The sequence below is a fragment of the Oculina patagonica genome, chromosome 2 (assembly GCF_052425735.1).
Source record: "Oculina patagonica isolate OP01 chromosome 2, crgOcupat, whole genome shotgun sequence".
Lineage (NCBI taxonomy): Eukaryota > Metazoa > Cnidaria > Anthozoa > Scleractinia > Oculinidae > Oculina > Oculina patagonica.
The window spans coordinates 13,384,481-13,404,689 of record NC_135759.1 but is presented as its reverse complement, the minus strand read 5'-3'; the positions used below and the strand labels follow the sequence as shown (position 1 = coordinate 13,404,689).

The window sequence follows — 20,209 nt, the reverse complement described above, 5'->3', positions numbered from 1 at the left end:
TTCAATACGCAAATCTGTTTCTTTTGTTATCAAAAGAAATGCAAGAGCAAAGCAGTAACCTTATTTTACCCCCACATTGCTGGTTTCATTTCGTTGAATGTTGTCGAACATCCAAAGCGCAGTTGATATTTCCCATTTAGTTTCGTTAATTCCTTCGCTCTCACCTTTTTCAAAGCTAAGATACGTTTGTTCACCCTTCACTTTAATCTCGCGCCAAAATTCTCATCTGAACAAAATGTCGGTATGTTTGATGTGAATTGTCGGTGATTCGTGTTTGGAATCTTGTGCCTGTCATTCGATCATTGTTGCTGCGTGATGGCTTCCCGAGCCTGACCGAGACTTTTCTCATCTTTTCAATTGATTGCTGTCCTCTTCTTTTGATGCCAATGATAATTTCGTAAACTAACGAGAGATAAAGAAGCACCACAAGAACTTCTGGCTGTATTCCTTCCATGTGAGTTACGCTCAAAATTGTACGCTTTTTTTCTTGCTTTAAAATATCTCATGTAAACGAACCTTTGCGATTCGGCCGTCGTGTTTGATGGCGACCGGATGAGACATATGCAGAATCAACAACATACTAGTTATGCAACGCTTTCGAGTGGTATACTATGGAATATCCCACGAGTCACTTGTATTTTCTCGGTACACTCGCCTAAAGGCTCGTGTGTATACCGAGAAAATACAAGTGACAAGTGGGATATTCCATAGTATACCACGAGAAAGTGTTGTGTAACTATTTTTTACCATGCCATAGAAAATACGCTTACTAAATCTCGTCGAGAATACAATCGCAGCGCACGATGGGAAGGTTGGGTTGAATACCGTCGAATATACAACGGCTTTCCTGTATTCTGATTGGCTGTATTTTCTATGGCATGGTATAAATAATAATATGCAAATGACATATGTTTAAAACCAACCAATTTAAATATATTTTGTTTCGGGAGCAAAACAGTAGTTAATTGTAGTGTGAATAAATACGTCGCTAGATTATATCCCTTTCAAATTTACATTATCTTCAAAATGTAATAGAAATATCATTTAATATGTTAGTCCTACAAATATTGCGTTTATACGGTATTTGATCCATGAATATAAACAAAAATTTAATGTCTGACTCTTCGTTTCCTATTTATATTTACGCGAAAATGTTATATTCTTAATATATAAACAATCATATTCACTGAGAATTGACGTACTTGTTTCATTTATCTGTTGCAACAGTGTTTAAAGCCAATAGCTTGCCAACATACCAGACATGTTCATTGTAGTTTTGCATTAATTAGCGCACGTCCCAAAAATATGTCCCTGTATACTACGGTCAACGAGATAATTTCAAAAACAACAATTTCACCAACCAGTCGTTGGTTAAATTTCCAAAAAGAAGCAAGTTCAATTTAGTCTGTGTAAATTCATTACAGGCCTTACTCCAGGCTATTGACTTTTGTTAATTTAGTGCTTCACCCATAGCAACAGTCTAGCGACAGGTGCAAACGAGAAGTACGATGTTTGTAAAAGGTATTTTGTGGAACTACGTTCGATGCGCCTTATATAGCTGGTTCCGTTTGCGAGCAGGCAAGCAGTTGGGAATCTACAACTAGAAAAATATCACCCTTGATTCGCAACAAATGTGAAAATACTTAGAAAAGACAGAAGTGGACATTTTTGTTCGAGAGAAAAAGCAGCATATCACATGTTTTGTTCCTACCGGGTTTCATGTCAAAACGTAAAGCGAGTAAAGTGCTCAAAACATCACAAATGGCCGGTGTACGTTTGATATGCTTGGATAATACAGACAGCAATCATCTGCATTAGTCAAAAAATAGTCGCACTTGCATTGAAAGAGTAAAAATAACAATATTGAAGAACAAAGGATTACCTATTTTTGTCGATAAAGCAACGAAAATGGGTTCCCTTGTTAAATTGTCAGGCTTTGTGCAGTGGTATTTCTTTCGTAGCTTAAATGATAGTTTCCCGATCCTTTTAAAAAGATACGTTAAAAAGCAACCGCTAAAATGTTTTACGTCAGTATTGAGCAAGTCATCTACACCTGTCATCTCTTTTTTCAACAAACTGTCATCTCTTACTGTTTACTCAACTCGCTCTTAATATACAAGCACTTTTCGTTTTAAACTGTTCGGCTGCACCAAGAGCCGGTTTGCTCAAGTCTGTGGAACGCTTTTCCGGCAGGGTGATTTCTTTGAAAAGCAGTAGCTATAAAAATCAATAAAGCCAAATGATATTTGGAAATTGTTTCTAAATAAGTAAAAATAAGACTGCTTACCGAGAGTACTAATTGCAGGTCAAAATACTTTAGTTTGATATAAGATCTTTTCACTCTTACCTTCACGCAAGTCTTAATTTTTAAAAAAGTGTAGACTACAATGCAAAATCAAGATCGTCTTGCTTGTAACCGATATATTTACTCGAATTGTCTTAACATAGAAGAAGAATCGAAATTTCGTTTTTGTCAATTTCCTTTGCAGCTAAGAGCGTTAAATAACTTTAGAGTTCTTTTCTGTGCAAGTGCAAAACTACACCACCCATCTTTACATTCTTATACTGGTTTATGTTCCAGTTGTCACTAAGAGGACTTTTGTTCAGCCAACACTGCTTTAAATTCGAAACTCAATAAACCATTCGATTGGCCGAAAACAGGTTTGTAATAGTTTTCTTTTTTATAGAAACGAAGCAAGATATAAAACTTGTTGAAAAGAAATGACATCAGAACAGTGTTATGTATTGTCGATGGTATCTGTTATTCCCCACTGATATCTCTGTGACAATTTGCATGAATTCTTTACTAATAGTTATTGTACTGCTGATGAGCGCGGGTTAGGAGTACGACTACATGGTCGTGATTAAAGGATTTTACTAGTTCTACCGTTGTCCGTGGTCCTTCGAAGTTATTGTTATTATATGGTGTCAGAAGTGGTGCCAAGAGTTGGATTTTTGCAGTGTTTGTGGAATATTTCTTTCGTGAATTCACTGGCTCGTTGTTGACGGCTCGCGTAAATCGAACCCACGTCGGTCAAAAAAATAATGGCCGAACGCCAATTGTTCCGGCCACCGGATCTTTTGCAGCTTTCTAAAGGATTTTCCTTGCAAAATTGGAAAAGATTTCACCAGAAATGGACCAACTACAAAACTGGTTACTAGTAAAGATGATAGTATTCGGGTAGCTACCCTTTTACTCGACAATCAACTGTGATTGGAGATTTAGTTTGGATGTTTACAGTGTTCCAGTGTTCCAGTGTTCCAGTGTTCCAGTGTCCGTTTAAAGAGTATACTTTTGATGCCATTACACACAATATCAGTGCTGTTGAAAATATGAAGTCCTGTCCTGAACAATTGTTTACAACTGTGCGTGTAAACAACTCTAACGATGAGACATTTCAGCTATAATTCTGAAGGAATTTCAAACATCTTGGAAAATCCCAAAGATTTGTATTTAGACAAAAATCAGCAACACTCACGATGTATAATGGATCGACAATGTATCTGCTTGGAAAATGCACCCTAAGATGGGCAAAAGGTGAGGTAAGCTAAGTTGGGGATTTCTTTGTTGTTGACAAGGAAGCTAGGCCATTGTTAGGTGCACAAACATGTCAGGAACTGAACTTTATCAAGGTAATGGTGTCTGAAATTGCTAACTCTCAGACCGTCAGCTCCGTGAATGACAAGTTACAAGCCCCATCCGTAGTGTTCTAAGCAAAGAATGGTTTTTAAAGGAATATCGTGATGTGTTTGAAGGCTTAGGTTGCATGGATGGTCAGTATCAAATGGAAGTTGATGTAGGTGTGAGAGAAGTCTAAGGAGCTACAGTCGAGAAAAGCATGAAGTCCCGTACATTGGGCATTTACTAACACCTTATGGTTTGAGGCCTGACCTTAATAACGTCAAAGCAGTTTTCGAAATGCCTACTCCTGTTAGGATCCTGTTGATAAACAGTCGTTGCAAAGACCGCTCGGAATGATCACATATCTTGGGAAATTTCTCCCAAACCTGTCTGATGTGACAGAACCATTGAGACGGCTTTTTGTTAGAGACGTGCAATGGCAGTAGGACGATGCGCAGGAAACTACAGTTAACCAAGTGAAGCAGTTGATCTCAAGAGAACCTGTCCTCAGGTACTTTGACAGCACCAAAGAAGTAACCTTGCAGTGTGTTGCCTCAGATTTCGTCATAATGTAACAACGACCAGCCTGTAGCTTTCAGCTTTAACAAACACAGAGAAGAATTACGCATAATCGAAAAGGAGTTGCTCAGTATTGTTCATAGATGTACGTGTTGTAGATGTAAGTGTTGCCTCAGATTTCGTCCTTGGTGCTGTCATAATGTAACAAGGCCAGCCTGTAGCTTTCAGCTTTAACAAACACAGAGAAGAATTACGCACAAATGGAAAAGGAGTTGCTCAGTATTGTTCATAGATGTACCCGGTTTGATCAGTGTGTTTACGGAAGAGAAGTTATCATCCAGACGGATCACAAGACTTTGGAGAACATCTTTAAGAAACCACTATACTACTTCAAGCACCCAAGTGACTATAGCGAATGTTGCTTCAATTACCGAGGTACCACCTGAAACTAGTGTACAAGCCAGGGAGCGGATACACTCAGTCGAGCATATTTGCCCAATGAACCATCCCCAGAGAAGAGCAGTTGTGATGTGTTTACAGAAGGACAAGAAGATTTTCTAATCGAGTCAATAGCATAAATTGACAATATGGAGTTGCTGCCAATCACTGCTAAAGCTTGCTAAGCGTCTTGCAAATCTTTCTGAGAAGACTGAGCATGATGAATCCCTCCAGAAGTTGAAACATGTTGTCAAAATTGGCTGGCCTGCTAAGAAAGAATAGGTACCCCCAGAAATCAGAAACCGCTTTTACTTTAAAGAAGAACTTACCATTCAAGATGGTATTCTTTTCAAAGGAAACCGAGTGATCGTCCCTGCAGCGTTAAGACCACTAATGGTGAAGAAAGTTTATTCAAGTCACATTGGTGTAGCAGTTGTTTGCAAAAGGCATGAGATTTTCTATTCTGGCCTGGTATGTCAGCTGAAATTAAAGATTCCATTTCTAAATGTGACACGTACAACACCTACCAGGTGAACCAGCAAAGATTGCCTCTCATACCTCACAAACTTCCAATCTCCCTTGGTCTTATTAGCTATAGACCTTTTCAGTTTTGATAACCAAGACTGAATCATCATTGCAGACTACTGGTCAGATTACTTTGTGCTACGTCAGCTAGCTAATACCACTTCAATCACCATTATCAAGTCATTCAAGAACCCGTTTGCGCGTCACGGCATACCAGGCACACTTTATAGTGACAATGGGTCCCAGTTTACATTAAGATACTTTGAACAGTTTGCATCAGATTGGCAATTTGATCACCAAACAGCATGGCACCATTATCCCCAGTCAAATGATGCGGATCGAAAATGCTGTCAAGACAAACCAAGTCGAAGGCAAGTGGACAACCCAGATCTTACCAATCTTGACTGGCGCAACAAACCATCAGCCAGCATTGGAACCTCGCCAGTTCAAGGGTTGTTTGGAACACAATCCTGCCAAATGCTGGGACACTGCTGTAACCCAAGATTGTGGCAGGTACTGAGGACAAGTCGAAAGAAGGAAAAGCAAACCAACAACACTACAACAACAGAGGGACCAGAGAGTTAGTCGACCTGACCATAAAACCATTGCCGACTGACAAGGAGAAGTTGTGGAAGAAAGCCACAGTAATCAAACAAGTCGCACCCAGATCATATGAAATAGACTTACAAGGAAAGGTATAGAGGAGAAACAAAAAGGCACCTGGTAACGACCAATGAATCATCACCACCAGAGTATGATCCAGAAATGGTTCCACCTGTTGAAGAATTGCAGCCAACAACCACAGCTGTTGAAGAAGCTCAAGCCTCCCTACCCATACCCTATATGAAATGGCACCAACATCGGCTGTGATGTAGACCAGATCTGCAAAACGGTTCCAGGACTACGTTTAGGATAAAGGACATGCAAAAACTTAAATTGTAGTTTATAATAATAATAATAATAATTTATTTCTAGTGCATTACATTAAAAATCTCAATGCCCTTACAAGTAAAAATATTTAAAATTACAATAGGATAAAAATACTAAATTCCTAAAATCTAAAATCTAGTTTATTGACAGACACTCAATTTTGTTGTTTATTTTGAAAAGAGGGTCACAACTTTTGGGAGATCGTTACGTTTGGAGGTTTACAGTGATAATGTTAACTTACATGTGTAAACATTCAGTGATTTTTGCTGCATCAACCAGATAATCATTGTACAATACGCAGATTATATGTTCATTAAGGGTCGTCACTGGTAACTAATGCGTTTCAGACAAGATCCAAACACAAATGGTTCCATCAATGTTTAATGTGCTTATAACATTACTACCATAGTGTAAGTGTTGCAGGTCAACTTGGTTTTCAGGTTGCCAACTACAGTACATTTGTATTTATTGCTTTTGGTCTCTAAATCTTCTTTCTTCATCCCATCGTATTGCTGCTTGGGGCCCTAACATTTTTGGGATCCTTTTACGTGAATTACAAGGCAGTAAGAGTTGAGAACTACTGTCTGTACCCACTGGGTTCTGTTCTCAGACATCCCAACCTTCTGATTTGATGTCTTGCCTCCAGCTCCCCCAATTTTTATTAAATTTTCTCGTTTTAGTATAGAAATCTGAAACTGGCAAAAATTGCCAATCTTTACTGATCTGTGTGAAACTTTTAATTAACATATGTGTATGATAGGGTTAGATGTTCTCTGAATCTCTGTCTTCTGCATAGTTGGCTTGTTGTTTGGAAATAAAGATCGGTATCGGTAATGAAGAGGTTGCAGTGTTGGTATATGGTTGGTTGGTATGAAAATGTGTCTAGTTGGTCAGAATGAAACAATACCTGAACAATTTTAATAGTGTAATCTGATGTACACAGTATCGCAAACTTTCCGATTTGTGTTCCCTTAGAAGATTCTTTTTTTTGAGATAATGATGGTACACTGTAGTTTTGTTCAATTCACATGCGCAGCACCCTTCAACTAATTAAGTGTGAATATTTACTCATGCAGAGCAAAAGCTGCTTGGTTAACTATAGAGCAGTTTTAACGCGAGTATCGAAAGTAATTCGCATTTGCTTTGTTTTCGCTATACTGCGCTTAGTGATTGGTTTCAAAATATCGTACCACTTTCTCCTTTACTGAAGTATGCACAAGCTTGCCTTTCACACGCAAGAACTGTGATTCAGACCATTCAGTTCGGCCAGTTCAAGATGTCTGGCACATCGCATGTCATGTCAGTTCTACACGGTGACGATAATGGCAAGTCAAAAGTAGTTATTATAAAATTAGCTGAAGTCTGGCAAATCAGAAGTAGTTAGTCCTGTAAATACTAAGTACTCAAAAGACAGTTTTCCTACCTGTATATTTCCGAGGTCTGTTCCAAACTATCAACACCAAGGCCTGGATGGCTGCTCAAAAATACGGCTAATTGCATACGCCGCTCACTACTATCACAGTTTATTTACGATCTGTCGAGGCAGGCCATTATCGTAACAATCAACTGTTGGTAGGTTGACAAGCATGGCTTGCCTCGTTTCCAGGTTCAGCCTCGACTGTATCCGAAGCACCTGTCGGTGTTTAGGTTTGTCGCTGTATCCGCCTCAAAAGAACTCCCGAAGACAAAGGATCCTTCAGAAACGATATTTTTTCACTGCACTTAGCCGAAAACAGTATCGATAAATTGAAGGCATATCACCCGTTCTTAACTAAGTTTTTTTTTGGGTCTAGCCGACACTAAATCTCTCATTCTATGTTGTTTACCGAAGCTAAACATGTATGTAGACACCTTATATAGAGTACGTATCGATCTAAATTACAGTAAATCAGTTTGTTGCTTACCACTGTTCAGATCCGTCTTAATTTCCAGAAACTTACAACAATTTCTCTATCGGAGAAAGATGACCATCAAGGTAACTCAGGGGCACTTTGTCCGTCACGCATTCGCCATTGTTTGTCTACCGAGGAATAACCGTAAGCTCGTCGGAATTTCAATGAGATTGTGAATTGGGCGAGTTTGTGTTGCCGTTCCGTTGATAAAATGGCCAATTTTTATCCATATTTCCGTTTGGAGGGTTCAAGTGTTATATTCAAGACTTTACAAGCAAGCCAGTTGTGAACATTTCTTCACGAAGCACAAGAAACAAAACGCACCTTAAGGTATTATTCATCTCGTTAATTCTTGTTCTAAAAAGCAAACAGAGTGAGAGAAAATAATTCTGCGCTTTCTGTTCCTTCTGAATCTCGGATCTTGTGTATTTGGAACTAAGGCTCTAAAGATTTTATTTATTTCGCTGATTAGTTTAATTGACCTTAATTTACCAAGAATGTTGTTAATGATAAATTTCCCCGACGAATGATATCGGGAAATTTTTATCCAAACAAACTCATGAAGAAGGTCGCATCGGAATAAGTGAGAGTTAAAACTCACGACGGATCTGAGGACAGTTTTTGACGGAATGGGCCGATCTGATCAGCGAGTTTTAATATCGATCGCTAAAGTGATTCACAATACCAATTCGCTATCTTCCGCTTTAATATATATAAGCTCAAACTGAATTAAGGTTTCGAGAAACAGTTTAGCCCGCGAAGTTCTTATTCGTTATTTTCGCCCAAAATGCCGGAAAGATTGTTATTTTGGGTATATTAATAGCTTAACCGAAGGAATGATACAGTTTATCCCACGTATTTTTTTTCCCACTCGGAAACAAAAATTTTCAATGCTCCTTCCTCAGCAGCTCAAACGAACCGTTATTTCACCGAATACCATTTTCTTTTCTCGATGCCGCTTTCTACAGCCCCAGCGAACAGCGAGCTCCACTGAAATGATGTTTCCAGTGATGTTGTACACCGTGGACACTTTACACAGCAGATGTTATGATTAAGAACAGACAGTAGCAAGTTTTGTTACATGGTATCGCGTTTGTGATAGTCGAGGAATGTTACATTTTTACTCAGCGCCGCCTATTTTCATTCTCCCTGGCGTCCCTTCAGAAATACCGATAATAAATTAAGTGAATGATGATCAGACAGAGATAATTTATACAGATGTTTTTAGTAAAGTTGTAAGTGTGTTTATTGTTATTGCATATTATTACTGACAGAGAGCGGAAGCTTTTTTCAAAGGCTTAGAAATATTCATGTTTTATTTTCCCTGCCTGAGTGGTGCGAGCAGACAACTGAGTTTCAGTTACCTACATATTTCTGTTGGCACTGAGTTCCTCCGCTATTTGTGAGTTCAGTCTTGTATTAGTAAATTTAAATTTGAATGCTGTTATTGTTTGCCAAGTTGTCTGGTGTATAATTTTGGTTTGGCGCTCACGCAGAACTTTTATAAGACCACGAGTACCGGATTTTTTCCCCTTTTTATTATTTATATGCAGAATTTCAGTTCATTTGCGTTCAATGTAAAAGTATAATCGCTTCGTTATATTGACGCAAAGCCCACAAAAATAGCAAAGTGATACCATTGTTTTGACCCCCTTGACACAGTCACCAACTGGCCAAAACATAAATTCTCCTTGTTCATTGTTAAACAATCCGAGGACTGTTGTTACTGAGAATTTGCTGGTACATCAAGACAATATTTCTTTATTGATGATTCTCTTTATTCTCATTACCTGACTGCTTAGCATTGTGTTGATAATGTAAGGAGAAGTTGAATGTGCTGCTGTTGTATCACTTGATGTCAACATGTCAGTATGTGCTTTGTTTCTCACAAGTGATATAAACACTATGAACAAAAGGTATTCCATGCCGAATTTTCGTGTTCTAAACTAAGTAAACAAGGCTGAAAAACTGTTTTCACTTTATGCTGACTAGTTCGTTTACCAGTTGGTATCAGAGGAGCGAGAGTGAAAATGTTTCGCTTGTTCTTTCTGCTCGCTTTTGCCTTTTTCTTGAGTTCCTTTGGAGCATCGCAGAATAAATCTGCAAACCAGGTAACCGTGATCATTATATACCGAGTTTCTTCGCTTCGGATTTTTGAAAATCGGTGTTTTTCTCATAAAGAGTGGACTTAAGCAATTTGACGACGATGTATTGTCGCTTTGAATTTCTATGAAAGGAGGGTAACAGTGTTCTTCTCGATCATTCGAAATTTTCTTCCATTTTCGTTTAATGTTCAGGTTAATCTCGTTAACTAAAACACATTATATTTTCAGAGTACTGGAACCGCAACCAAACCAAATTGCTGCGTGCAACAAGCTGGATGCGGTAAAGATGGTGAGTCGTTATCACCCAAATATTTCATTTTGTTCTGCAAGTGCAGCTTTCGCGAACGATATGATCACTGAGTTTATTATTTTAAATTTTTCGCTAGGAAAAGACGGAAAAGATGGACAAAACGGTGAGTTTACAATAATTTTAGTCTGTTACTTTCCCGTTTCTACTAATAATAAAAAAGCAATGTTTATCGATAATTGAATTACGATTTGTTTTCCACACAGGAAAGGATGGGCGCGACGGAATAAACGGTGATGTAGTTATTTTTATATACAGCTGAAGCGTAAACTTCAATCTACAACTTGGACGATTTCTGACTATATAATTATCTGAAAATTAAACATTTCATTCTCACAAAGAAAAAGGAAACAACTATAACTATTACTAAAGTGTTACTAAAGTGTTAGTAAAACAGATAATCACAAATAAAAATGACATTTGTGAGTCAACAAATTGACGAATCAAACTGGTGGTTATAATAAATTAAACAAAACAAAATGATTACAACTTTTGCCCAAAAATATTTAACATCCGCACTTGGAAGTAATCTTGCATTATCAATAAAAATTTTTTAGACCAAGGGCTGCTTCAAAAATTTCGGAAGAACAGCTTATAAAACATATACTTGTAAGACATATAAGTAGAATTGCTGTCAAGTGTTTTGCAATGTGACGTTTTCTACTGATCGCCATTCTGATTTCTAACATAGGACGAGACGGACGCGATGGGATAATGGGACCAAAGGTTGGTAACTTCTTGACCTATCACAGTATGATTATTACATCAACACAGAAAATTGGCAATAAAATACAACCTGGCTGATTAAGTACTTTGATTACAGGCAGCGATCTTTTTCAGATACTTCATGATGTCTGCATGCCACTTGTTAATAGCAAGTCAAGCCTAGGCACTTCGTTACCATGGCGACTAAGTGATAATTTCAATTTGTTGTCAATTTTTGCTTTGTTGTTTTTCAGGGAGAAAAAGGCGACACAGGGATGCGTGGACTGGATGGAAACGCTGGCATCAAGGTTGGAAATAGATTGTATAGTACAAAAAAGAATTTATCTTTTGTTTCACCTAAGAGAAAATAATTAGCTTAAAGGGTCACTATCATGCTGAATTTTGATCAAAACGGTGTTAAAATGATGACTACCTTCACTCATACAAGAAATATACCAAGAACACCAAGATTATGATATTAAGTGAATTGTTCAAGATATCTAGAATTTAAAAAAGTCTACCCAACTTTTTCAATCTTGGATCAAAACATGGTGGGTGCATAATTCATAATAACATCCCTTTCATGGCTTCACTGCATTAGTATACAGTAAAAACCCGCTTTGAGGAACCTTGTGGTTTAAGAAGCTCCTGGCAGAAATTTGCCATTTTAAATAATACCCAAAAATATAAGAACCTGTTTAGCCAAGGAAGATCAAGCAGGTTCTTATACATTCGTAGTTAAATTATGATAAACATTTTAACCAAAGAGTTTGAATTAAACACTATACACAATTTGTAACCAGTTTTGGTAGGCTTATCAAGAAGCAGTTGTCAAATAATAAATACTGTATATTAAGGACGAAACCCAAGGTTATTTATTTTTCTGGTAATCAACAACTATATCTCCTTCATAGAAATTAATTAGGAACCTAAATAAGCCAATAACTATACCAAAATGCAAGAGTCTATTTTGCAGGACTTCAAAAAATGTAGGCTCTTATACATGGGTTTTTACTGTGTTAATTTTGAACGAAACTACTTAATGGTTGCCATTGATGTAAATTGTTTTCTTGATTTTGACTTTTCAAAAAGCCATGCTTGTGATAGTGCCACTTTATCGTGTTTTATACGCCTTTTTCGTATTTTTAAAATTAAAAAATTAAAATCAAGCTAAAGCTGACAAAGCCTATTTTTCCCTTCCGACAAATTGACATATTGGGAACTTTGTTTTTCCATTGGCACGACGCGCAATTAAATTTGATTTGTAATTCGATCACACATCGTCAATTTCCTCTTTTGCAAAAGTTTAACACTTTATATCACAATCCAACTCATTTAATTTATACTGACTTTTCAAACGCTTTTACCAGCCAGTGTTCTTAAGTATGTTAATATAATTACGCTTTTGTCTTTGTTTAGGGGGAGAAGGGAGAACCAGGACCAAGAGGAAAGGATGGTAATTACAGTGCAAAAGTAAGTTCCATTGTTCCTTAGTTTAGAATCAGGACTAAGAGGAAATGATGGAAATTTTAGTGTAAAAGTGGATTCTATTTTCTTCTAGCTTAGAACCATGACTGACAAAGAAAATTGTAATAGTTGAACTAGCCTTTTAGCGCAAAATAAAGTTCTATGGTCTCTTAATTTAGAAGTAGGACTAAGAGAAAGGATGGTAATTTAAGTGAAAAAGTACGTTCCATTGTCACTAAGCTTAGAATCAGGACTAAGAGGAATCGATGGCTGTTTAACTGCCAAGTAAGGCGCATTCTCCTTTAGCTTGGAACCATGACTAGGAAGAAAGGATGGTAATTTTGGGGCAAAACTAAGGTTCATTAGTCCTTAGGTTACAACCATGACTTAGAGGAAAGGATGGAAATTGTAGTGTAATAGTACCAGAACCAAGGGGATATTTCTCACTAAAAAATGAACTTTCCAGTACTATGATCAGAAGCAAGACTAAGAGAAAAGGATGATAACTGTAAATCAAAGGTTTTTCACATCTTCGCTGAGATTACAACCAGATGTAAGGTATTTGCTGTATCATGCCTTGACCTCACCTTAAGGTGCTTCGAGAGTTACCATTTTAGCTTTTTTTAACCAATTCTCAATGGAAATGAAAATTATGTTTGAATGTTAAATCTCAGGCATGCTCACTTCAAAGCAGCTAATTGTCCATGGCAAACGTGAAATAACTGTTTAGTTGAAAAGGTTTATCACTACACTAAATTGACTTGCATTATTTTGACTTTATTGAGGGCGAGAAAGGATCTGTTGGAGAGAAAGGATCACACGGAGAAAAGGGACAGAAAGGAATGCCGGGAACATGTGACAAGCAGGTAATTCAACAGAGACCCTTCTAAACATTTTGAATAAACTTTGGTCATAGAGGAGGGTAATAACCGGTGATGTGCGTCTATAATGCTTCTCAAGTCAGAAAAAGTTTAATTTCTCTCTTGATTTTTTCGTCAACGTTAACTTTGGTTACACATGCTGGTTAAAGTGGACGTGTTAGTGTAATGTCCTGTGTAACAGGCTGACTTTGACATTTTTTTCTTTGATCTATTGTAGGGATCCTCCTCTTCTCCAGATAAACAAACATGTTGCGTAACTGGTAAGGAATTGTTTTGAGTAACTGAATTGTATTTTTAGAATTTTGTGCATTAAGTTTCAGAAAAAGTTCAGTAGTTCTATAACATTTTTCAGTTTTCCTCGGAAATCAATGTGCTTCCTTAAAAATTAAATTACCCAGAATACACGTCTTGCAAAGTTTGCTTTTAAATAGGTGTTATATTTTGTCAAATTAACTGTACTATTGCTATTGGAACTATTAAAAACAAGGTGTTATTGGGACTGATTATGCTGACCCCTGGTTTAGTAAATTTGCTGAAATTTGTTTTTATCACTGGGGACATTATAAATGTATTGTTTTTGTAGTAGGCCAGCCAGTTGCAAAAGGAAACTTTCGTGGCAGAAAATGATGTTTGGATAAGGTCAATTAACTCGGTCCATACTAGTAACCTTATGCATATATATTCTCCAAATAGGCGATAAGGATTAAGGTCTTCATTTAGCTTTCAACTTCAAGTTCCCTCCATCAAATCTGAAAACTTGTGGAGAACGGGCATTTGATGTTTGTGTCCCAAGTTATGACACTGTCTTTATAGTTTTATTAATCGTAGCTCCAGTGTCAGTACCTTTAAGTCATCTCAAAAAACTTATCTTTTCAAACGATATTTTATCTCCTACGTAATTTAAGTTTCGTTATTTTATTATCTTCTTAAGTTGTAAAGCGCTTTAGAACTTTTGTGTAAAGCGCAATATAAATAATTTCATTATTATTTATTATTATCAAACTGGCAAGAACTTTATAACTTTTCCGTAAGCCTTGTGTAATAGACAGCTTCACAACTCGCACTCTTTATGATGACAACAATATTATTTTGTTTGGTGAAATATGGAGATTATGAAAGCTACAATCCTCGGTGATTAGTTATCTCTTCCTAGCCTCTGCGTCCAATGTCGATGTTGACTTACTAGCAAAATAACCCATGTGGAAGGATTTAAGTGTAACATTTAAAAGTGTAGGATCGAGTAGGAGGTACTTAGATCATTGTTTTAAACCAAATAATGAAAAATTCTTTGTCTTTACAACTTAGGAGCACATCTATGGAACAGTTAAAATAGATGGAAAAGCTTTAATATAATTATATGTATACACCATCATTTATATTAGAAATACTTTAATTGTAATTTTTAATTAGTAATAAACAATAACTGGGGAACTCCTTTGAAAAGCTCAATAGAGCGTGCTAAGATCTCGTGGAACTAAATGTAGTAGTTATATAAAATTCGGTATGAAATTCAAGTGTAATACTACTCCGAAACAGTGAGCTACAAGTTATTTTTGTTTCCGATTGAAGCTTAGTGCTAGTAAAAGAGAAACAAATTTTGATCAAAGTAATGTTTAAAAATCTTCAATAAAAGCTCATTAAACAATTTTTTTGTTTTGTTTGCCCAAGGATGCACTGCCGGTTTTCACTTATTTGAGAAAGTTCAAGATTTGCCAACTAAAGGAGCTTCAGCTGTTAAACATTTTACCATTAATGGAAGTTTGTTTCTCGCTTTTGCCAACTACATTGGCGACTCAGACAATTACAAAGCACACTCCATGATCTACAAGATGGACGAGCCAACTGGAAAATTCACTTTGTATCAGACCTTGCAAACTAGAGGTGCTTTTGGCCTTGAATACTTTTCAATCGTCGATAAACATTTCCTTGCTGTGGCAAATCATCACGATGGTACGTTCGTACTGGACTCTGCAGTTTATCAGTGGAATGGACGACAGTTTGTCGTCTTTCAGAAAATGCCTACAAAGGGAGCAGGCCAGTTCGCATTTTTAAGGATAAATGCAGAACATTATCTAGCAGTAGCAAACTACTATGACGGTAGCACCCGTTTCGTAAAATCAGTCATCTACAAATGGAGCAGCGGCAAGTTTAACAAGTTTCAGGAGATAGCAACTGAAGGTGCCCAGAGATGTATGGCATTTGTAATAAACAATGACACTTTCATTGCTTTTGCAAACTATTACAACTCCAAACAGAAGTACTCTGTCCAGTCCACTGTGTTCAAGTGGTCAGGAGGACACTTTGTCAAACTGCAGTCTCTCCAGACGTATGGAACATACGATGTGAAGTCTTTTAACATCAATGGTCACGCATTCCTTGCTTTTGCCAACCGTTACTCTGGAAGTAAACACAACATCGACTCGTTCGTTTACAAGTGGGATGGCAACAAGTTTGTTCTGTTCCAGTCCATTCCTACTCGTGGTGCCAAGTCCTTTCATCCCTTTGTGATCAGCGGTCAAACGTACTTGGGTGTGTCCAATAACTATGACGACACTCAGGAATACAATACTCAGTCAGTTGTGTACCAGGCCTCTGGAGCGCAATTCGTGAAATACCAAGAGATTCCAACATTCGGCGCGCATGACATGACGTCATTTGAGTACAAAGGTCACACTTACCTGGCAGTGGCAAACAATGTTAACAACGACCGGAAACACGACATCAACAGCGCCCTGTACAAGTGGGTATAGACACAGAAACTGCGGATCTGGATTAGAAAACTATCAAAGAACAAGCAGCACATAGATAGCGATAGATAAGCTTTTCAACTAAAGTCTTAGCCTTAGGTTACACAGTTGTGACTTTGGTTTTTTAAGGGGCGAGTGTTGTCATTTTAATAATCAGTTGGAAAATAGGGAAAAATCTGTTATAAGAAGTGAAAGGAAAATAGAACGATATTTTTGTGAACAGGCCATGGTGTCTTGGACTGAGGATGTAGAACATTGGCCACAGTATAGAATTAATAATGGAAACCAAACGTGGGAGATAAACTTTGCTTTTGTAGATTACATTTCTTGTTTGCTGTGCACAATAGTAGTGTTGCGTAAAGTAACTGTAAAGTATTAAACAATAAAGCTGTGCTTGGAACATGACTCACTCGCCTGCTTCCCTCAGTTATTGTCTGGTTAAGGTGTTAATTATTTTATGCAGTAGTTAAACCTAAAGCTCATGTGGATAATACGAATGAAACGAATGAATTTTGAAAGCAAACGTCTTCCCTTCCCCTCCTCCTCCTCCTCCTCCCGCAAGATAGAGGTTTAGCAAGTGCAGTCAGGTTAATAGGGCTTAGTATAGTGTTTTAAGTTTGTGAGCTGTTAAGTCGAGGTAGCCTAAAATCGTGCGTCCACACGACAAAAGTAGGGGAAAATGCTTCCCTCCTTTCCTCGTGTCTATCATAATAGCACAAAATATTGGTCCTTCTTTGGACCATACAATATGGTGTTTAAATTTGTTGAAACAGTTACTTGCGTGCAGTCGTTTATTGGTAAACTCGTTAGTTTAACTTAGCCGCAGTCAATGAGTGAGTATATATGTGCATTGACATTAAGCAATGTAATTGTGATTGAGCCTGCTACAAAAGGAGCAAATGAAGCAAGAAGATAATCGTGTTTCAAATGTCGATAAGTAGATGTAACCGCCAATTGTTTCGATTCATTCAAGCACGTTGCGCATGCTTCGTAACCAAATTAAGTAACTCGGCGCTTCGATTCATAACAAATGAAACATGCTGGAAGTTAACAATAATGATGTAATGTAATGTAGTGTAATGTAAGCTAATGTAATGTAATGTAAATGTTGTTTATTATGGTCATGCACTTAGCTTCATATCTCTTCGAGATAGCTAGTTTACAGCCTTGCCCCTGAAACAGAGGAAACAAATATTGTTAATAATCTGTAAGTAAGCGTTCATGCAGTAAACAAGTTAAGTAAATTGTAACTAAGAATTTTTATATCTAATTTATGCATATGTACATTTTGTTTTTATTTTGTATCTATTTTTATAGTTGATGTGATGTCGTACACGATTTTATCAACTCAATAAATGTAGACGTAGATGTAGATGTAATTGGATTCCGTTTCTGAGTTATTCGGTTTCGAAATGAAAGGAATATCAAAAACTTGTCTGATTATGTTTGTTGTACTGGTTATATATAAAACATTTGCATTTTTATTCAAGTCGAACCACGAAGCAAAAACAAGGCCTGTCTGGAATAATTAATATACAGTGTGGGTACAATTCTATGCGATAATTTTTATATTCAATCAAAAATATTTACTAACAATTCACTATTTCGTGTTTGAAAAAATAAAATCGATAGAAATTTCCAGTGCCATATACAGAGTGGCTCTTCATCCACAATTCATTCGAACGCTCGTTTTGAGCGGTATGTTTTTTAAATTAGGATATGTTATAAAATTGAAATGACTATAAAGACCAGCCAGTTCCTTCAAAGAGATCTTATAACCCTAAAAACCTCTGTTTTTTTTTAAAAAAAGGTGCCTATCTTTGGCAGTTATCTGAAAAAATTGGTGCCTAACATTCTCCTCCAGTTTGAGGCTTTTCATTTAGATTCTAAGCCTAAGAAAAAAAAAATTGGCTTTTGTGAGTTTTTTGGCGTAATTTTCTTTGTTAGGTAGCTTAAAATAATAAAAATGATAGTAATAATAATTATAATAATAATAATAATAATAAATAATAATTTTATTTCTCTATTTCTAAAATATTTACAATGGCTAAAAATACATTCTGACTTAAGTTTGAGCATACATTACAAATACGACTTATTTTTGGTTGTCTATTTACAGAGTAATTAATAATATATAATAGCGAAATATGAATAATAATAATAATAATAATAATAATAATAATAATAATAATTATTATTATTATAATTATAATTATTATATTATTATAGTATAATAATAATAATAATAATCATCATCATGATCATCAACTGAAATGGTTCATAGACATGAACTCAACTGAAAAGGGAAAGAAATGGTATATAACTTCTCTTGGCGTTATTTACGCAACAGCAGCAAGAACGTCACTTTACATAAACTACTGTTGCTATTGTATTCTGAAGTCCAGATTATTTACACGTGGCAAACAAATTTTATAGCGGAGCTCTACAGCGGCCCGCAGGGCCGCAGAGCAGAGCACCATACTCATGAAAGAAGGAACACTATCGAAATGAGTTTTCATGGTCAACATGGATAGCGGCATGGTTCGCGGGCGCGTACGGCGTACGGAGTCGCGCAACATGGCCGCCATAGTTTGATGGTAGAAATAGTGAAGGAAGAAGGCCGTATAAAGGCGGCCTTTAAAATTTAAAGAGGTTTGAAAAGAAAAACAAGAAGCAATGAAACAAAATGTGGCTGAAAATTACGTGTAGAAAGTAATCGACCGCCAAAAAAGTGGACATTGAGAGCCATAATCGATCGATGACTTTCGTGTCTATCTGTAAAGCCAGCATCGTACATGAAGGAGTATCGAAAAGCTAAATCGGGTTGATATAATAAACCAGGCATAACTAATCGATGATCAATGACATCAATTGGTAATCAATGAGTAATCGATGGGTAATCAGTTGATTAGTCATTGATTATTGGCGATGATCAATGAGTAATCGATGAGTAATCGAAGCCCAAAAATTTTGTGGCCTATCGATCACTCATCGATGACATCGATTACTCATTGATGTAATTGATTACCTATTGATGTTATTGATTACTCATCGATGACCCATCGATTACTCATCAACTATCATACTGCACACAAAAGACACATTCCTTACTTTCTTGTACCATTTTTGTGATTTTTTTTTTCTCTATGTTAGTCATATTTTGCTTTGTAACTGGCATTCTTGTTGACGAAATTACGCCCTCACAAAAGGTCAAATAACCTTCCGGCATATCAAGACGTGAAGGGCTAAGCACAAATACAGATGATATTTCAATATTTCACTTTACCCAACTCTTTATTTAATAACAAAACAATTGAACAGGAAAACCAACCAGTCTGGAAATAAAACTAACAAGTACAAAGACAAGAATCGACTACGCGGTTATAGATTTTGGTCCGTGGATGTTTGTCAGCAAAGTAAAACTGCTTCGGCTTAGTATAGGGAGACAGCCATCATAAGCACTTACATTACGCGCCGGAACAGCTGCAAGCACTTTTACTTTCTGTACTTTTTTTACGTGTTACCATGATATTGTTAGATTGTTATAGCGTGTTATTTTTTTACAAGTTCCGGTTCTCAACCACGAGACTATATCGATGAGTAATCAATGCAATCAATGACTAATCGATGCAATCGATGACTGATCGATGCAATCGATGACTAATCGATGACCAAAAATTTTGTGGCCTATCGATTAGTCATCGATTACTCATTGATCATCGGCAATAATCAATGACTAATCAACTGATTACCCATCGATTACTCATTGATTACTCATTGATTTCATTGATGTCATTGATGTCATCGATTAGTTACGCCTGGAATAAACAAACCATTTTATTGCTACGGGGTAAAAAAAAAGAAAAAAAAAAAAGAAAAAAAAACTTGACCCTCTGGGATTTGAACTCATGACCTTCCGACCCGCAGACTGGCACCTTACCGATTGAGCTAATCCGACAGACTCAGTGATTCACGTTGAATATATCCTATATCAATGTAATACATATTGTGGAGTCTACTAAACTGCTGCGAAACTTTTACAGGATCGCGAAACTATTTTCTATTGCTAGA

At 36.8% G+C, this 20,209-nt stretch overlaps 1 protein-coding gene and 1 long non-coding RNA gene across 2 annotated transcripts in view; one reads left to right on the top strand and one right to left on the bottom strand.

Annotated features, from left to right (window-relative positions):
* The window catches only part of LOC144639852 (uncharacterized), a 46,248-nt gene that overhangs the window by 17,858 nt on the left and 8,181 nt on the right, over window positions 1–20,209 (bottom strand). The window lies entirely within an intron of this gene.
* On the top strand, window positions 9,807–17,432 carry LOC144639050 (uncharacterized). The gene is made up of 10 exons (XM_078498315.1): window positions 9,807–10,037; window positions 10,260–10,320; window positions 10,418–10,444; window positions 10,545–10,571; window positions 11,030–11,064; window positions 11,298–11,351; window positions 12,463–12,516; window positions 13,296–13,376; window positions 13,609–13,651; window positions 15,060–17,432. The coding sequence occupies exons 1-10, from the start codon at window positions 9,957–9,959 to the stop codon at window positions 16,139–16,141; spliced, it is 1,545 nt and encodes a 514-aa protein (XP_078354441.1). The 5' UTR covers window positions 9,807–9,956; the 3' UTR covers window positions 16,142–17,432.